The sequence below is a fragment of the Macrobrachium rosenbergii genome, chromosome 5, assembly GCF_040412425.1.
Source record: "Macrobrachium rosenbergii isolate ZJJX-2024 chromosome 5, ASM4041242v1, whole genome shotgun sequence".
Taxonomy (NCBI): Eukaryota; Metazoa; Arthropoda; class Malacostraca; order Decapoda; family Palaemonidae; genus Macrobrachium; species Macrobrachium rosenbergii.
In genome coordinates, this window is record NC_089745.1 from 70,133,920 (window position 1) to 70,151,940 (window position 18,021).

The 18,021-nt window shown below is 36.2% G+C and overlaps 1 protein-coding gene across 1 annotated transcript in view; it reads left to right on the top strand.

Annotated features, from left to right (window-relative positions):
- Nucleotides 1–18,021, top strand: part of mtd (mustard) — a 1,060,402-nt gene that overhangs the window by 18,449 nt on the left and 1,023,932 nt on the right. Inside the window, exon 2 of the mRNA XM_067104583.1 lies at nucleotides 11,274–12,955. Coding sequence (XP_066960684.1) covers nucleotides 11,493–12,955 — 1,463 coding nt within the window. The 5' untranslated portion in view covers nucleotides 11,274–11,492. The remainder of the gene's footprint in view (nucleotides 1–11,273; nucleotides 12,956–18,021) is intronic.

Sequence of the window (18,021 nt, forward strand, 5' to 3'; positions counted from 1 at the left end):
CTTGAAATATCGTGCAAGCGCATTCTTCCAGTAACTAATATCCATTGTAGTGCTGTGTTAAAGTTCGAGCAAGGCTGTCAAGAATTGAATTTTTGTGGGGCGTGTGGGAGAGTATGATGTTAAAGTGCCTAATTTGTTCCGTTATATAATGAGGAACAAAATCTTCTTGTAATTTTCAACAGGAAAAGAGATAGAGGTTGAGTTATGGAAGTAAATACTTACACGAAATTTCATTAGAAATCTTAATAGTGTAACCTTACGGGGGAAAACTTGCGTGGATCTCCTTCTAATATGCAAAACAAGTCACGTTTCTCAATTCCATTTTTTGTAATTTCTTCAGGAGTCATTCTTGTTGAAATTCCTTTTTTTTATGATACGATTTCCAGCGTAAAGGCCTCCGCATTTTAATGAGTGTGGCGAGGCGGAGCTGGAGGAGGTGAGTGAACTATCTCCACGGGGCTGATGTCACGCTGGTATCTGTTATCACAGCTCGAACACAAGGTCTCCATTTCGAAACGAAGTTTTAAACCGTCTTTGTAAGTTGTACAGGAAAGTGGGATGTTGTTAGTAACATCGACTGGATTTCTCGAGAAAAAATTGACGAAGGTGCGGGGTCAGTTTGGTTGTTAGTGCATACCTGAATAGTTCGAAGACAAGACTGACGTTGTGTGTGAGAGAGCTTGCGGCGTGTCAGTTGGCATCTTGAATAAACTGCCATGTAGTTCTTGCAGTCTCTAGTGATAAGATTTTCAGGCGAAGAAAGTCCGTAGCTATTTTTTTTTTATCTGAAGGGAAAGTTTAATGATTTAACAAGTCTTCAGACTTAAAGTGCCTTTTAATTTTTAATCGCCTCTGGCCATTTTATGAAACCTTTAAAGTGAAGGGTTTGGGTGCACTGTGTTCGATATTGATCGAATGGTTTTTGTAATTAGTTTCATGTAATTAGTTTGAAGGAAGGAAATGAAAGCTCCATTATTTTTATAGACTCATTGTATCGGAGATATCTATCTATTTTATATATATATTTATTATATATATATATATATATATATATATATATATATATATATATATATATATATATATATATATATATATATATATAATAGATAGATATCTGCGATACAGTGAGTCTATAAAAATCATGAAACTTCCATTTCCTTCGTTCAAACTAATTGCATGAAACTAATTACAAAAACTATTCGATCAATATCATTATATATACAAACAACGGTGAAATTTATTCAAGATGAAATTCTTTGAATATCGTAACATGTTCCTCGCATACTGAATCACTGTTATATATATATATATATATATATATATATATATATATATATATATATATATATATATATATATATACATATTTATATATATAAATAACTGTGATTCAGTATGCGAGGAACATGTTACGATATTCAAAGAATTTCATCTTGAATAAATTTCACCGATGTTTGTATATATAATTATATGAATGTATATATATACATATATATATGTGTGTGTATATGTATATGTGTATGTGAGTGTGTGAGTGTTGGACTTGGAAATAAAGAACACAGTAAAAGGTCGGCCTGCACGTGTCCCATCAACAACCAAGTGGTGGAACCTGACACGAGGAGGAAGCAATGCAGGAATTTAAGGAGAGAGTATTGAGGGAAGTTAGACTGCTAGAGGGAGTGCGAGAATGGTGGAATCACAACTGTATGGTGATAAAGAGAGTGGGTGGAGAGGTGTTGGGAAAGACATCTGGAAAAAACCTCCTGACGAGATAAGGAAACCTGGTGGTGGAATGATGAAGCGAAAGAAGTAGTGAAAGCCAAATAAGATGCAAAAAAGATCTGGGAAAAGTATGAACAGCAAGAGGATAAGTAGAGGTACCAAAGACATAAGAAACAAGAAGGCAGTTGCACAAGAAAAGTCAAGAGCATTAGAGATGACATGTATGAAGAGCTGGAAACACCTTAGGGCGAGAGAAAAATTCACAGAATTGCAAAGTCGAGGGATAAGAACACCAAAGACTACTCCCATATAAAACAGGTTAAGGATGGGAATGGAGTGGTTTTGTGCAACAATCATAAGATAAAGAGAGATGGAAAGAATATTATGAACACCTGTTAAATGAAGAAAATCCTGGAAAATTCTCTGAAGATGGATTCCAGAACCTTGGTATGACACATAATATTAGCAGGAAGGAAGTAAAGAAGGCACTAAAGAAGATGAAAAATGGTAAAGCAATAGGACCAGATGGAATTCCTGCAGAGGTGTGGAAGAGCCTGAGAGAAGAAGGAATAGACATGCTGTGGGACCTAGCAAAGAAAATAGACGGTCAGGAAAAGATACCAAAAGAATGGAGAGAAGCTTTATTGTGCCTGTCTATAAAGAGAAGGGTGACATCCAGGATTGTGCAATCTACAGAGGAATAAAGTTAATGTCTCGCACCATGAAAATCTGGGAAAGAATAATGGATCAAAGAATCAGAGAAGAAACAACTGTAGGTAAAGAACAGTTTGGTTTCATGCCAGGAAGAGGAACGACAGATGCAGTGTTTGGCCTCCGACAGATGATGGAAAAACACCGGGAAAAGCAGACAGGACTGCACATAGCATTCATAGATCTGGAAAAAGCATACGATAGAGTACCACGCCGAGAACGATACCAACCCGTCCAATGAGGAACTAACAATTGTCAGAGGACCATGTATTTGACCGAGCTAGGTGGAGGAAAGCTGTCAGAGACATAGACCCCACATAGAAGTGGGAAAAGACGCAGAGAAAGAAGAAGACGTGTGTGTGTGCGCGTATGTGTGTTTGTCTATGTATGTAGGTATGTATGGAACTAATGAACACATAACACGTGCTTCACGGAAGTAAATTTCTAACTCACATCGGGATTGAACCCTAGTCTCTTAAATGAAAGACAGGGCGCTACTAATGCAACATGACTTAAAGACAATCGTTGGATATTAAGCTTAAATCCAAGGAAAAGTTCTTGTCTCTTATTTTTTACAGGCAGATTATTTCTGAATAACGCATGCGCTATATCCTTTTAGAATATGATATATTATTTACCACTATATATCGTCTCCCAATATGTGAATATTATGCAGCAGTTCACTCCGAATCATGCAGACATTCTCCACAAAGTTTTATTTTACCATGATCCCCTGTACTGGATGTGTGCTCATGCCACCTTTGAAAGAGTGAGATTTTAACGCACTTTCTGCTTTTCTTTTCCTGCCTAAGACGATGTAGTTCTCGAGAACAGTAAAAGCACCTACCGCCACCTATCCTCAGCCTGCACGGGCGCCAAACCTGACTCCCAGCGATTCTTTGTCAAGACGATAATCAGCTCGAGTCGGTCATTTCGACCACATCTCCTTGTCTCCTCCCTCCTGTCAGACTTTCGAATCCCGTTCACTTTCGTTGTCGCCAAGTCCTTTTTGAGATTTAGTCGTCACACAAATACAAGTATACCTCGATTTTTTTCTTTTTTACAAGCTTGGCCAGAACAGTTTTTTTTCACGTGAATGTACATTTTACTCCCTACACACTCGTGCATTTCAAATATACATGCGTTGTAATTCACAGTAGAGTTATTCACTCATGACTTTTCCAGATCTGCTGTACTGTGCTATGAAGAAAGATGTATTCTGTGTAACTACGGAAGATAAAGTGAGATGACTTTACCAAATATTCTGGAGAGTTTCCAATACTAAGCCATTGCTCTTTTTCATCCACAAAACATCCTATTTTTGTTTGGTCATGTATTAGACCCTTCTAGCTCTTAATATATTTTATTTACTATCAAACGGCACTGCTCATGTCAAGTTAACAAAAGTAAATAAGTTTGTATCGATTGTACTTTGTCATACACTTTTTTTAGTGACAACGAATTTCATACTGATCCTAAATTGAAAGTCGAAGCTCATGTGTATTTGTTACTTCATAATGATCCTTTCTCTACAACACCTGTAAAATGAAAGTTCAGACTATGATGTATGTTGGCATTAGCAGACAAGAACATGAGAAATCGTATTATAACAGCACAGAGAGAAAAAGATCCGCCGGGAGAGATGGGGAGCAAGAAATCAAAACAAAATGCAGATGGGTAACTGGAAGGGCAGGGTTAAAGGAAAGGAAAAAAGAAGAAAGAGAGAGTGCTTTGGAGTAGTGGGAGTGAAAACCTAGTCCCGTCCGGTGGGGCTGAGTGAACGCCCCCACGCAAAAAGTGGAACCAGACACGCGCACACACACACACACACACACCACACCACACTTTCGCTGGGATTACCTCCCTAAAAGACACATTTCTAAATAGGCTGGGACTCCTGGAAGTTCACTTCTCGCAGGATGCTTAGTATGGGAAAGTAAGAGAGCCGTATAGTGAAATGAATGTCGTTCATTAAGGCTGTTTAGAGATAGAGACCTGGTGGGCCTCCTTTATTTACTGTCAGGTGAGAGATTTGCATGGTTATGTAACTCGTCTGTGGAATCGTCAGGTTTACCTAAGAAGCTGAAAAGTGAAGACAGGAATTATTATAATAAATTTCGTTTTGTTTACGATTTGGTATTGCATTTTTTTTTGCGAGACGGCATATTATTTAAGTGGGAAAAGTTACTTTTCGTCGAACATTTATTAAAACTAGTTTTCCTGTTTAATTTCCCTACCGCTTCCTTGACGAAAGTTATAGACGAAATAAGTGATTAGGTAAATCGATTTCTTATAGCAAGAGTCTTCGGAATACAGCAATGTTTTTTCGTAATTGAAATCCTTCTTACCATTTTTCATATAAAATGTGTGCTTGTCAGTTCGTGTCTACTGTCATCAGGATTATTGCAAATCTACATACCAGTATTCATAGATTTATACGTTGAATTACAGTAAAAGGTATAAATAATAATTTACGATTGCTGTTAATCTGAAATTGCACATGAGAACTGGGCCTAACCCACCTACTGTTCTCGACTGTTGCATTCTATTCCGCCCTCTTGCCTTGTAGGTTTTTCGTTCCTAACGGTAAACTGCTGAGTGTATGTTTTACTCCGTCACCGTTCAGTTAGATCGCGTGAAAAATTATGATTTTTGTGCTTTTAATTCTAATGGCAAGCACGGAAGGTGTGTGGGATAGCATTATGAAATGGAGAGAGTGAGGGAAAGAGAGAGTAGGTGTTGGGTTTAGCTCCAGTGAAGAGCGTGGCGGCTGAACTTGCACCAACTAAAACACGGCTCGAACTTCCTACTGGGAGTGAGCGGGTTTGTGTGGCAGGTCATCCCTGGAACAGTTGACTTCTCTTCCTGTCGCATTCCTTTCATCCCCGAGTCTTCTCGCCTTTCTTATGACCCTTCATTTCCTTTTTCTGGGATATATACCTGAACAACCGGAGCTTTTGGTTGGTGCTACTTTGTTTGTTGATGGCAAGCAGAATGCCGCCGATGGTTTCTTCTATTAATATATATATATATATTTTTAGAATGTATTTAGAACGTATTTGATTAGAAATATAAAATGATTTTATAGATCAGAAGTGCCATGTATATTATTGAAGTATGGCTCTGTTAAAATCAGCGATGTCGGGAAACATGACATGCGAGAGAAATATTTGAAGACCAAACCGGACTTTCACTTGCCCTTTAGTTCAATCCCTCGAAGTCTACCCTCTCATTATATAACAACCAAGGTTATCAGTGTAAGGTGGGGCTGCACTCTCTGTTGTTTGTCCTACTTTTTATGATGACCTCTCGCTGAGAAACATTCTTTTTATTAAAGACTTCCTGAGGTAGTCGAGAAAGCTTCTTGGAAAGGGATTTGAACCACTTGTAATTTATTTGCCTCTGCCTGGTGAGCCAAGTGGCGACGGAATATGAAAATTTTCTGGCTCTTAATGTTCAGTGTTGTATCGCTGTGTCAGTTTTGCTTTGCCTTCAAGTCCTTCATACTTCTTTTCCTCTCCCTTCAGTGAAGGTTTATATATTTACATATAAGCACATATTGAATATATATATATATAAGTATATATATAAATATATATATATATATATATATATATATATATATTATATAATATTGTATATATATAAACATGTACAGTATATAATTATATATATAATTATATATATGTGACATATATATATATATATATATATATATATATATATATATATATATATATATATATATATATATATATATATATTGAAAACATACAAACCCGTGACTATGTATATATACATATATACATATATAAATATATAATATATATAGTATGTGTATGTATATATATACATATATATGTATATATATGCATACTATATATATACTCTATATGTATGTTTATACATATGTATGTATATATACATAGCCACGGGTTTGTATGTTTTCAGTGTGTATATATATATAGTATATATATAGTATGCGTATGTTTATATATACACATACTATATATATATGTATACTCTATATGTATGTATATATATATATATATATATATATATATATATATATATATATATATATATATATATATATATATATATATATATATATATATATATAGCCACGGGTTTTATGTTTATACATAGTTTTATGTTTTCAGTAGGCGCGCGTGTGTATGTGCAAAGAGGTTTAGTCATTCAAATATATGAGAGACAATAAAGGCAGTAAAAGAAGACATGCTCTACCAAACTATAAGCGCCACCAAATGGAGACGGTGCTCGCTTGTAATCCGCTTCAAAAGCCTTGTCCTCGTCCTCCCAGGCGCCCAATGGCAGTGGGTGCTGTTTATTTTGCAGACATGGTCCCTCGCACCAAATCGAAAACAAATTTGCATATTAGGGTATCCCTGTAGGGGGGTAGTGGGGTCAGTGCACCTCACTCACAGGGTGCACTGTAGACATTACTAAAGGTCTTTGCAGCGTCCATTCGGCCCCTAGCTACAACCCCTTTCATTCCTTTTACTGTACCTCCATTCATATTATCTTTCTTCCATCTAGCTATCCACTCTCTCCTAACAACTATTTCAAAGTGCAACTACGAGGTTTTCCCCCCCTGTTGCACCTTTCAAACCTACTTACTCTCAATTTCCTTTCCAGCGCTGAATGACCTCATGGGTCCCAGTGCTTGGCCTTTGGCCTAATCTCTATATTCCATTCCATATAAGGGTACAATAATCGACAGAGTCAGTATTACTTCATTTCCTCAACTGAGGCTTGAGATTTATATGTGAGCACTGTTGCTTCTTGGCTCTCGTCTGCACCGTAGGCATCTCTGGCTCTCACAATTTGCAAGCTTTCACACACAGTTATAAATCTCTATGTATGCATTTATACATGTGTATATGGATACATAAACGAATCCCACAGGAAAATGACAGGCAGAAGTTCAGTACCGAGCGCTTTCACGTTTATTCACGCATCGTCGGGGCACAAATGAGACACAGTTGACAAGAAGGTTACAAGGTAATCAAAAGGAACAAGAATACCAGATGGCTAATTGTCAAAGGGTAATAAACAAAGAGATAATCCAGGATAATCCGGGATCACGCTGTTACAAACTAAAACCATAGACTTAACCAGAAGATATAACCATAAGAATATGGAATCTTACCATTCCAAAATCCAGAAACGTATAAAACTGAATACTAATTATGTTGCTTATATTTATCAATAACTTTTTAAATTATGAAGGCATCATGTTTAAAGAAACCAAGACTTAAATTTAGAACACTTCCGTTATTTGACTTGATAAAATAAGATTCAGTGATATTCCTTTTAACTGTGTCATTACGCGGGACTAAAGATCTTGCTCCACTCCAGTTGAAAGGGTGATCTAAATCTCTCATATGTACGAATAATGCATTCGATATTTGGCAAGTTCTCACAGAATATTGTTGTTTGATTCGTTGTCAAAGTGATTTTCCAGTTTGTTCATAATACATTTTATCACACTTTTTACAAGGAATGTCATAGATGCAGTCAGAAACATCGTTCGGAGAATTTTTATTACTAAACTCTTAACATTAAAATTACTGAAAACAACATTTATGTTGAAAAGCTATAAAATTCTAGGAATTTCTAAAAACCTTTCATCATACGGTAATTTGAGAATTTTATGCTTACTAAATTCAAGTTTGTTATAGTAAAATAATAATGAACAAAAGACGCAATGTTAGTTGATCTTCGAAAGACAGAAAAGGTGAAATTTCTATCATGACTATGGACAGTTACATCATGAAAATTCAAATTACAATTCTTTCTTCCTCCATAGTAAATTTTATAGAAGGGACTAAATTATTTAGCTTAATCAGACATTCCTGGAGATTTTCATGAACTGGCCAGATACAGAAAATATCATCCACATACCTAAACCATATAACTTTTTGGGGCAAAATTCTTGGTAAGAATTTTGTCTCAAAAAATTCCATATAAATATTGCTAAGAACAGGAGATAAGAGATTACCCATAGCCATGCCGAACTTTTGTACAAAAAATTCCCCATTAAAACAAAATTTACTATCTTTGATACATAACTTTATAAGATTCGTGAGCTTTGCTACAGTTAACGGAATATCATAACTTTTTCATTCTTCCTCCAAAAATTTAAGCAAATCATCTACAGGCACTTTTGTAAACAAAGAGACGACATCAAAACTAACCATAGTTAAATCAAGATTGAAATTCAAACTATTCAGTTTGTTTATGAAGTTGGCATTATTTTTTACATTCGTATTAGAAATGTTTCCTACCAAAGGTGTAAGAATTTTTACAAGCCATTTAGATAAATTATACGAAACTGAACTAATGATTAGTCCAGTAGGGTTATTGATTTTGTGTGTCTTGACTAAACGTAGATATATAGAAGGTAGGAGCACCGAGTTGTAAACTGTTTAATTAAATGGTCAGAGCCCTTTAAAATGGATTTAATGAGAGTTCACTGTCTGTGTAGGATCTGACCTCAGTTTCTTGTAATTTTCATTGTCATTCAATAATGCCATTATTTTATTTACTTAGTCACTTTTATTCATTATTACCACTGCATTAGACATGTTCTTTTTGGTTACCTTATAACCTTCTTTTCAACTGTCTCATTTGTGCCCCGGCGATGCGTGATCAAGGTGAAAGCGCTTGGCACGGAATTTCTGCCCGTCATTTTCCCGTGGGATTCGCTTATATACTGAAGTCACGTGCATCTACTGTGATTTTTTAAGCAATATGGATACATAAATATATGTATATGTATGTATATATATATTATATATTTATATATATTATATATATATATATATATATATATATATATATATATATATATATATATATATATATATATATATATATATACACTGTATATTAAACACAAAAAGGTAAAACCTGTAATTATGAAGTGACTTCATCAGTAATTTCGTATGTAGCTCTTATTCACTTCTGTACATAAAACAGGCCACAAACATTGGATACGCCATACTTTGGTAACTATTGAAAATCCATTGCTTCAACATTTTAATGTCGAGGGCATGTACTCCAAACATTAGTTCCGGTACTTTTGAAAGTGAGCATAAGTTACTGACCGTTCAGTCGTATTCCTAAGTGTTCTTAGTGTAATATTTGTTATACAGTTGAGGTATTGTGTATTTCGGTCCATAGTTTTCTAAGTTTGGCTTCGGGTGTTCATTTAGCACCATACTGCACAAATATGAGGTTTAACAAAAGCGCAGGTTGGTTGGAGAAGTGACTATATTTTCTGTGTACTGAAATATTTGATTTTCAAAACAATTTTGGCGCCAGACTTTAGGACATGGTAACACTGATTGCCAGAAAGAAGTATAGATCATACTGTGAAGAAAATGTTATTAATATTGCGGGCAGATTGAAGGCCTTAACAAAATATAAAGTTTCTGAATAGAATGACTTGGACATACTTGTTCTAACAAAGATTAGAAAATGAAAATGAGGAAGGAATGTAGACGGTGGACAGTGCATATTCCAAAATAAAGGTAATTTCTTCATGTTCAATTCTTTTTAAGTCCATGGCTTATATTTAAGAATGCATTTCATCTTATTCATATTCATGTACCAGTATGAAGAATAAAACCTCGGATAAGCCCGTCAGACGTTGCGTATTAAAGCAATACATGATCATGCTGTCATATAAAGTTCAATAACCTTTTGCAAAGTCTTCGAAAAGAGTATGGAGAGTTCATTATGCAGATTAGTTTTATGCTGAGCGAAGGTCAGATGACCGTGCACCTTTTGCAATAGACCCTCACAAATTGACCGGACTGCTACCTTACAGTATGAATTAGAGACGTTTCTTAATACAGAACGTGCTTGCACCGAAACATTCCTTTGTCGTGAAGTAACATCAAAACTCGAGGTAACAGGAACGTCATTCCTTACTGGGCGGAAGATATTAATAATCTTCAAATTGCCTAATGGCTTCTTGTGATACGATTTTCGTCTTCAGAAAACAGGTTTTTTTCTCTCTCTACTGGAGGAAAGCCTCAGTAACGCAGGATTACAAAGATAGGCATAGTGTTTTCTTGTGGGTATTTCCAGTTTTAGCATATGCATTGGTAGTTCTCCCGTATGTAATATTTTTTTATTATTGTTGCTGACGTTAAGAAATTTTGGTTTATTTTCATACAAGTCAGTGATAAATATATGTAAATGTATACAAAACGAGAGAGAGAGAGAGAGAGAGAGAGAGAGAGAGAGAGAGAGAGAGAGAGAGAGAGAGAGAGAGAGAGACTGTGTTTAAAGCGGTAGAATTTCTTTATTACCTGGGGAATTGATATCGCCTACTAGAAGCCAAAGAATGGGCGTTGTAAATCATTATGACTTGGAAAGAAAGCATTTTAAGGGCGTGATCAGATAACATTAGGTACCTGCATACGTAGGAGAGAATTTTGTGATCTGTGGATTTGCAACCAAAGTTTATTTTACTCGGTGGAACATTTTGATAATTATACCTTAGTAACGGGTAGTTTTATCTTTAGAAGATTAGTTGACGGAGGATAACAAGTTGTAGGTTTTGGGATTGGGGGTTCTTAACCAGCAATGAAAGTGAGGCCGTTGTCGTACGAGAGTTTCAGAAGCTCCGTTAAACCTCACATTCTCGGGGCGAACAAGAACCGGTTTTTACTGACCTGACATTTTTTGACCATCTATTATTTGGCGTTTTGCTATCTTGAGTGTTACACAAATTCTCTATTTTCGATTTTTTTATTTATTTGTGTTTCTTGTATCTGATAGATTACTTTTAATCGTTTCAGGTGTAATGAAAGAACCCTTTCACCTTAGCTGACCTTATTTTCGACAAAACGTCTTCTGAACAAGAGTGAATGTTGTTCATAAATCTTGTGCTGAGAAACAGAAACTGTTATTGGTTAATTGACCCTTAATTCTTAAAGTGTTAAACATTTGTTTTGAGATGAACAAACTGAAGCTTGTTACCTGCCTTTAGTATATATTTGGCTTTTACTGTTGCCCTCATGACGACCATTGACGCACTAGATAACCTCGAGAAGATCATCCAAACAAAGCGTGAAATGGAGGATTCCGGGGAAGACTCCTCCTCCACAGCGGAGACAGAAGCTCCACCCTTGGTGGTGGTAGAGGCCGTGAATGAAGCGACGTGGCCTTCTGCATTGCCTCAGGTGCGTGTAACGAACTGGGGAACGCCTAGTGGGCCCTCCAGTGGCACATGCTCGCCTAATTCGCGCTCCCCTTCGTTGGCTTCTCTATGGTCAGAGACATCATACAGTGATGGCTTGCACACTCCCCGTGGGGAAGATACGAGATCCCTTTCTTATACGTCCCTGGGACTTGAAAACAGCTGTCGGTCACGCCATGCTTCAACGTCCTTATCACTCCCCCATGGCAAAATCGTAGAGACCACCAGGCTTTGTGCTTCTCAAGAGCTCTTCGCCACAGGAGAACCTCAAACACCCAGACAGAAGCAGACCATCAAGAGCATGTTTCTGGATGTGTTTCATCCAGAGTCACACAGGAGGAAGAGATCGGCCTCTAGTGGAGAAGTTCGCCAGAGGTTTCCATCGGGCGGAGACTCGAAAGTCCGCAAGTTCTTTTCCAAGATTAGATCGCACTCTCACAGTGATTTATTGAGCGGCCAAAATCGGCGTTCTTCAACGAGCAGTGTGGATTTAACAGGAATGGAAAGTGGACATGTTAAACTGAGTCCTGAAGTTCAAGCCCATCTTGGAGATGATCTTCCTGTAACAGCAATCAATACACGTCTTATAGGAAAGTATCGCAAACACCAGGGTAAGAAACGCCGTTGGAGTCTTTTTGATCAACAGCTTCTTAAAACTAAGAGTAATCGTGATAACTCTCACCCCGTCAACAATGAAGACAGCAGTACAGGCAAGGAAGGAAATGTCACTCTCGAACCATGCAAAGGTTCTCCCGTTTCAGCAAGACATCGGGCAGCAAGTTTTGCAGTAACCCCAGAATACGCCAAAAGAATGCTTGGGAGGACAAGGTCAAACTCAGATTCGAAAATTGCTGTCATTGATAAAAAACGAAAGAGAGGGTTATTGTCCAAGGACACCAAAATGATTGACAGGCTGCTCGATTTCCATTTTAACAAACGACATAAGCAAAAAGGTAGCCTGTCCTCTTTGACTGTGGAGGGACAACTAGATACAGAGCAGAAGAATAAACAACACAGGAAATCTATTTCGGACATTTCTGATAAAGAAAACCTGCGTGCGATCGAGGACAGTCCTGTTGGCTATGGGAAAGAGCGAGCCGTGTCTTTCCACAACTTGACTGATTTCGCCGTTGATGATTACTTTGCTGACGAGGATGACGTCGATTCGGTCGAACATTTGAGACGCGGAAGCAAAGACACGCTTTCTCCATACGATGCAGAAGAGGGCCAAAGGTCAAGACGTCATCGCTTCTCCATTGATAATATCTGGAATGCTTTCAGGTGAGGTTTCACTCGAAGTTCATGATCTTGGGGGTGCGTGTACTGTTTTTGTTGGGATTTCTTTCTTTCCTTGATTCATGTGGGTTTTTATCCTTAAAAAACCTGAAATTTACATATTTGGTGGTGGGAATGCTTCACTGACATCATTAGTGTGAACAACTGCCAGTTGAAAGGTGAGTGGTAATATTCAATAAGAATGTATATTCAGCTGACTGATGATTTTTCACATACATAATCCATTGACTTTGAAGTTCATGTTAAGTGTAGGTTTAGATTTTATATATATATATATATATATATATATATATATATATATATATATATATATATATATATATATATATATATATAGATATATATATATATATATATATATATATATATATTATATATATATATATATATATAATATATATATAAATATACATATACATATACATACATACATACATACATACATACATACATACATATATGTATAGCAGTGATCCGTAGGTGTTGTTGGTTTGTGTATTTGAATGGACAGCTTATACGGTTTTGCCAATAATTCAGTATTTTTATGGTAACTTTTCACTTTTTAAATGACTTGAACGACATATATTTAAATATATATCTTAGGGTGTGAGAAGACATTGATTTTGGTGCTTTCTGCTCGCAGTGTTACCAGAAAGTTAATGACCGATTTTGGTGAAATTTTAAAAACATTCATCGCATGATCCTTCCAAACTGTTACCTGTTAGTAGGTGTCAATGAAAATGTGTTTCACCCTTCCCTAGAAGCAACATCAGATCTTGACCGATATTCACCAAAGGACCATCCTCAGTAAGAAGCCACCTAATGAAAGTTTCGGCTAAGCTTTTTTAAAAATCAGCTCAGTTGTACTCAAAGATGTTTAGTTAAAATCTGTAATGAACAAGGGTAAAATGTCCATTTTATTTTTGTTTCTGAGTGGAAGCCTCATCAGTCTCATGTAGATTTCATGTATTTTATTTGTTCCCATGACAAACAAGCTTTAATTTTTTCAGTTGCATGATAATCGCTCCTCGGTTTCAGCTTAAAGTACTTGTTAGAAGAAGTCATATTCGTCCCTACAATCTTCATGACCTTATGGCCAGCTGTTACAATTACACAGCGTAAATATTTTAATTCAACTCGCTTAGTGCAGTATATCGATTCTAACTTATTCAGTACTTAGAAGAAATTTAATTAGGACATTTATTCAGCTCATTGCATGTTAACATTTCAGCTGTTCTTTAAACGGTAAGGATATTTGATGACATTATGTGTGAAGTACGTCTTGCATTTTCTAGATGAGAAAGATTAATTATTGGAGAGTCTTTTTTCACCCTAGCATGAGCGTTAGATGAATGATGTTTGTTTTCTCCGATAAAGGGAATCAGTTGCTGTGGCTGTCAATGCCAGTCCCACAACAGTGTGGTTTAGAACCAATCCTTGTTGGGTCCTGGCCAAACAAAACCAGCAACTGATTTACTGGTATAGAAAGTATCTTTTCCTTTTGACTGAAATGCAGTACCGAATTTTTATGATGTTTTTTGTTAATCCTTACAGTAAAATGAAACTTCGCCTAATCTTATAAAGAAAACGGAGAATACGCCTACACATGGTTACCTCTAAATGTTTACGGAATCTATGAATATTTAGACATTTCGAAAATTGTTGAAACATTCAGAGCAGATGCCATTAGTTATTAATTGAGTTTCATTTGAAAATTTTTTGATACAAGCTTGCTAATATTTATTCTTCAGAAGTACTTTTTATTTTTGACTGTTTAAAATGTGTTAAGTTTAAAATATGAGGGGGGGATGGCGTACTCACTGATTCGTGACACCTAATCAGATATTTAAATATCTTGCTTGATATTTGAGATATACAGCATATATATATATATATATATATATATATATATATATATATATATATATATATATATATATATATATATATATATATATATATATAATGTGTGTGTGTGTGTGTGTGTGTGTGTGTATGACAACCGATAAACTTTCTCTCTCTCTACCCAACTCTCCCCCCTTTACCTCTTTTTCCTCCTAAAACCTCCTCTCTCTCTCTCTCTCTCTCTCTCTCTCCTCTCTCCCTCTCTCTCTCTCTCTCTCTCTCTCTCTCTCTTTTCTCCCAACCACCCTCTCTCTCTCTCTCTCTTTCTTTCTTTCTTCTCCCAACCACCCTCTGTCTCTCTCTCTCTCTCTCTCTCTCTCTCTCTCTCTCTCTCTCTGTCACCCCACTTCTCAACCCCCACCCCCTTTAGTGCCATTGATGTCTTACCCTCACAGTATTTTGCAGATAGTAAGTCATATGTATACCGAAATTAGGTATGATAAATTCGTCAAGTTATTAAGTCTACAGGCAGAACCAGCCTCGTTTCAGGGAAGCCCTTCCCCCTCCCCACCTCTTGTGCCCTTTGGTACTAGTGATGTCTTACCCCCCACAGTCTGTGTATTGTACTTGTGTATAGCACACATACACTATAGATTAAATCTTAAAAATAAATCAGTTGTATTTAAGAAACATGAAAAGGATTTCCTTTTTGTTTTCCTGTAAAGAATTAGAATTCCATACTTATCTTTTGAAATAAAAATATGTTGATAACGATTCTGTGGCAATTATGCTTAAAAATAAGTGATACTTAAATTTTTTAAGAACTATGGAAGAGTGGCGATCAGGTTATTTGTTTGGGTGTCTGTGCTTATGTTTTCGTAATTCATCTCAAATGCTTGTATACACCACTCTGCTGATATTTAGACTTACTTTATTGATATGAATTATAGATGACCGATTATTAAAATATCAGAATACACCCTCACTGCTGCTTATGGGGATTAGTTTTGAGGTGTATTTGTAAAAGTTGCAAAACCCGGTGAATGCGAATGCTTCTGAATGGCCAGTACAAGTAAACGAATTTGGACATTTTTGTAGTGGTTAAAATTTTATTTCTAGGCGACAGGAAACATAGAGTTGTTTCTTTTTACGTATAGTGCTAAAAACTGTTCGCCCCAGAAATGGTTTACTGGTTGCTAATAAGGTTTTCAGTTACAAAAGAGTATCAGTTACTGTCAAGGAATTATTAAGACATATATTCATGTACTCAGCTATTTGATATTGAAGCTTTTACAAATATACCTTAAAACTAATCCCCATAGTAGCAGTGAGGTTGTATTCTAATACTTTAAGACAAGAAGAGCCAAGGATGGATTCAGATAGTGTGTGTGAAGATGATATTGAAGGCAAATATTTATATAGTTTTTATATGTAGTTTGTATATTTTTTCATATGTATTTTGTAAAGCGTTATGTCAGTACATTGGCGCATTTTATTTTATGATAAAACAAAAGTCCAACTTTTTTTTTTTTGCCACCCTTGCACTAAATGGATTGTGTGGGCTCATAATATTTAAATTGAATGAGAAGTGTACAATAGTTGTTTTGGTAACTCACTGCCCCCGAAATTTTCGGAACTCGTTCTTATGATAACTCCAAGGCCCAAGCCCTGCTTTTTATCTTAGAATGTAAACCTTGCTTATTATATTTATTAGAACAATTAGATGTCGTAGGTGGTTTTATGTCGACCGTCATTGTTGAAAGGTCAAAGGATCACCACACCTACATGGCAACTATTAATCATCAGTGTTACAGTGTATCAGTCTTTTATAGTGATGATAATACTGATAATCAATAACAGTGATTGGGATGAGGTCAGTCTGTCTGTATGTAGTTTTATCCATTAATTTATACCAGTTATTATCAACTTAACCTTCCTCATTGCCATTAATATTTTGCGTTAAGTGCATGTAATTCAGATGTTTGTTCTTGTTTTTTCTACATTTAAAAAAAGACGATAAAAACATCATTACAAATGGCAAATAAGGCCATTTCCGAGGAAGTTGCATAATGTGTATGTGTGTGTGTGTGTGAGAGAGAGAGAGAGAGAGAGAGAGAATGTTTACTATTTTAGATTCTTGAAATTAAGAGAAAATATTTATTGATAAATTTTTTTTAACTTCTATAAGCAAATGACCCTAAAGTGTGGTAAAGAAATTAGGTAGCTATGAAAATTTCCTCAAATAAAATATTACATATTTTTGGAAACGATAATTATAAAAATTTATGATCAGTATAGTTGTTCATTGTTACTGAGAACCTGTATAAATCTGCGTAGGAGAAATATTTTGTAGGGATGATTACCTAAGATTTTCCAATATTAGGACAGTTTTATTTTCTAATGCGTTTAGAAAGATCACGCCCAAAATTGCCTTGAATATGTATGTTTCTCGCTTTGATATTGCCGTTTATTTAGGGCAATAAACTGACACAGAAGAGGGAAGCCTGTAAACATGGCGTCCTAAAAACCAAGTATTTTCATTTGACCGTGCCATTAAAGAGCATTGCCGTTTTAACATTCTGTAATCATTTTCTTGCCATTCTTAAAATGAATCGACCCTACTTTTATTTTCAATTAAATTGGGCTTTTGACGTATATTCAAGTTTTGTGTGACCTCAAAATTGGCAAATCCTCAGGCGTTGCCCAGGTGGTTTATCTTTCAGAAAAATGGATGCGTGAGAGTATTAAATGTCAGCACCCTTAATTGTCTCTGGAGACGCCATTTGCTGTATGAATTTACGTTTACATGCATGGCTTGTCGCAGCCCGGATCCTATTTGGGGCTCTATTGCCGAGGTATTCGGGGTATTTTGTTAATTTAAATAAGCCTCTTAGACCATAAGACCCGGAATATTGGAATGGTAAAAATAACTCGTGGCAATTAAGTATGATGGTGGCCGTGGCTGGTCGGTGAGCGCCATTCACTGCTGAGTCCATTTCCAGCCAAAAGTAAACTGCACTTAATGAAAACGTCATGTGTGTTGCCAGTCGCGAAATTACATGCTGAGTTGAGTCCCCAGGACCAGGCTGCACTCGCCCACCGAAAAGAACTTTGATATGGAATTTAAACGACTCTGTCGCTCCAACAAAATGATGGATACTTGGGACCTGGACTGGTTGTGGTGGTCCTCCGCCCCTTCCTCCTCG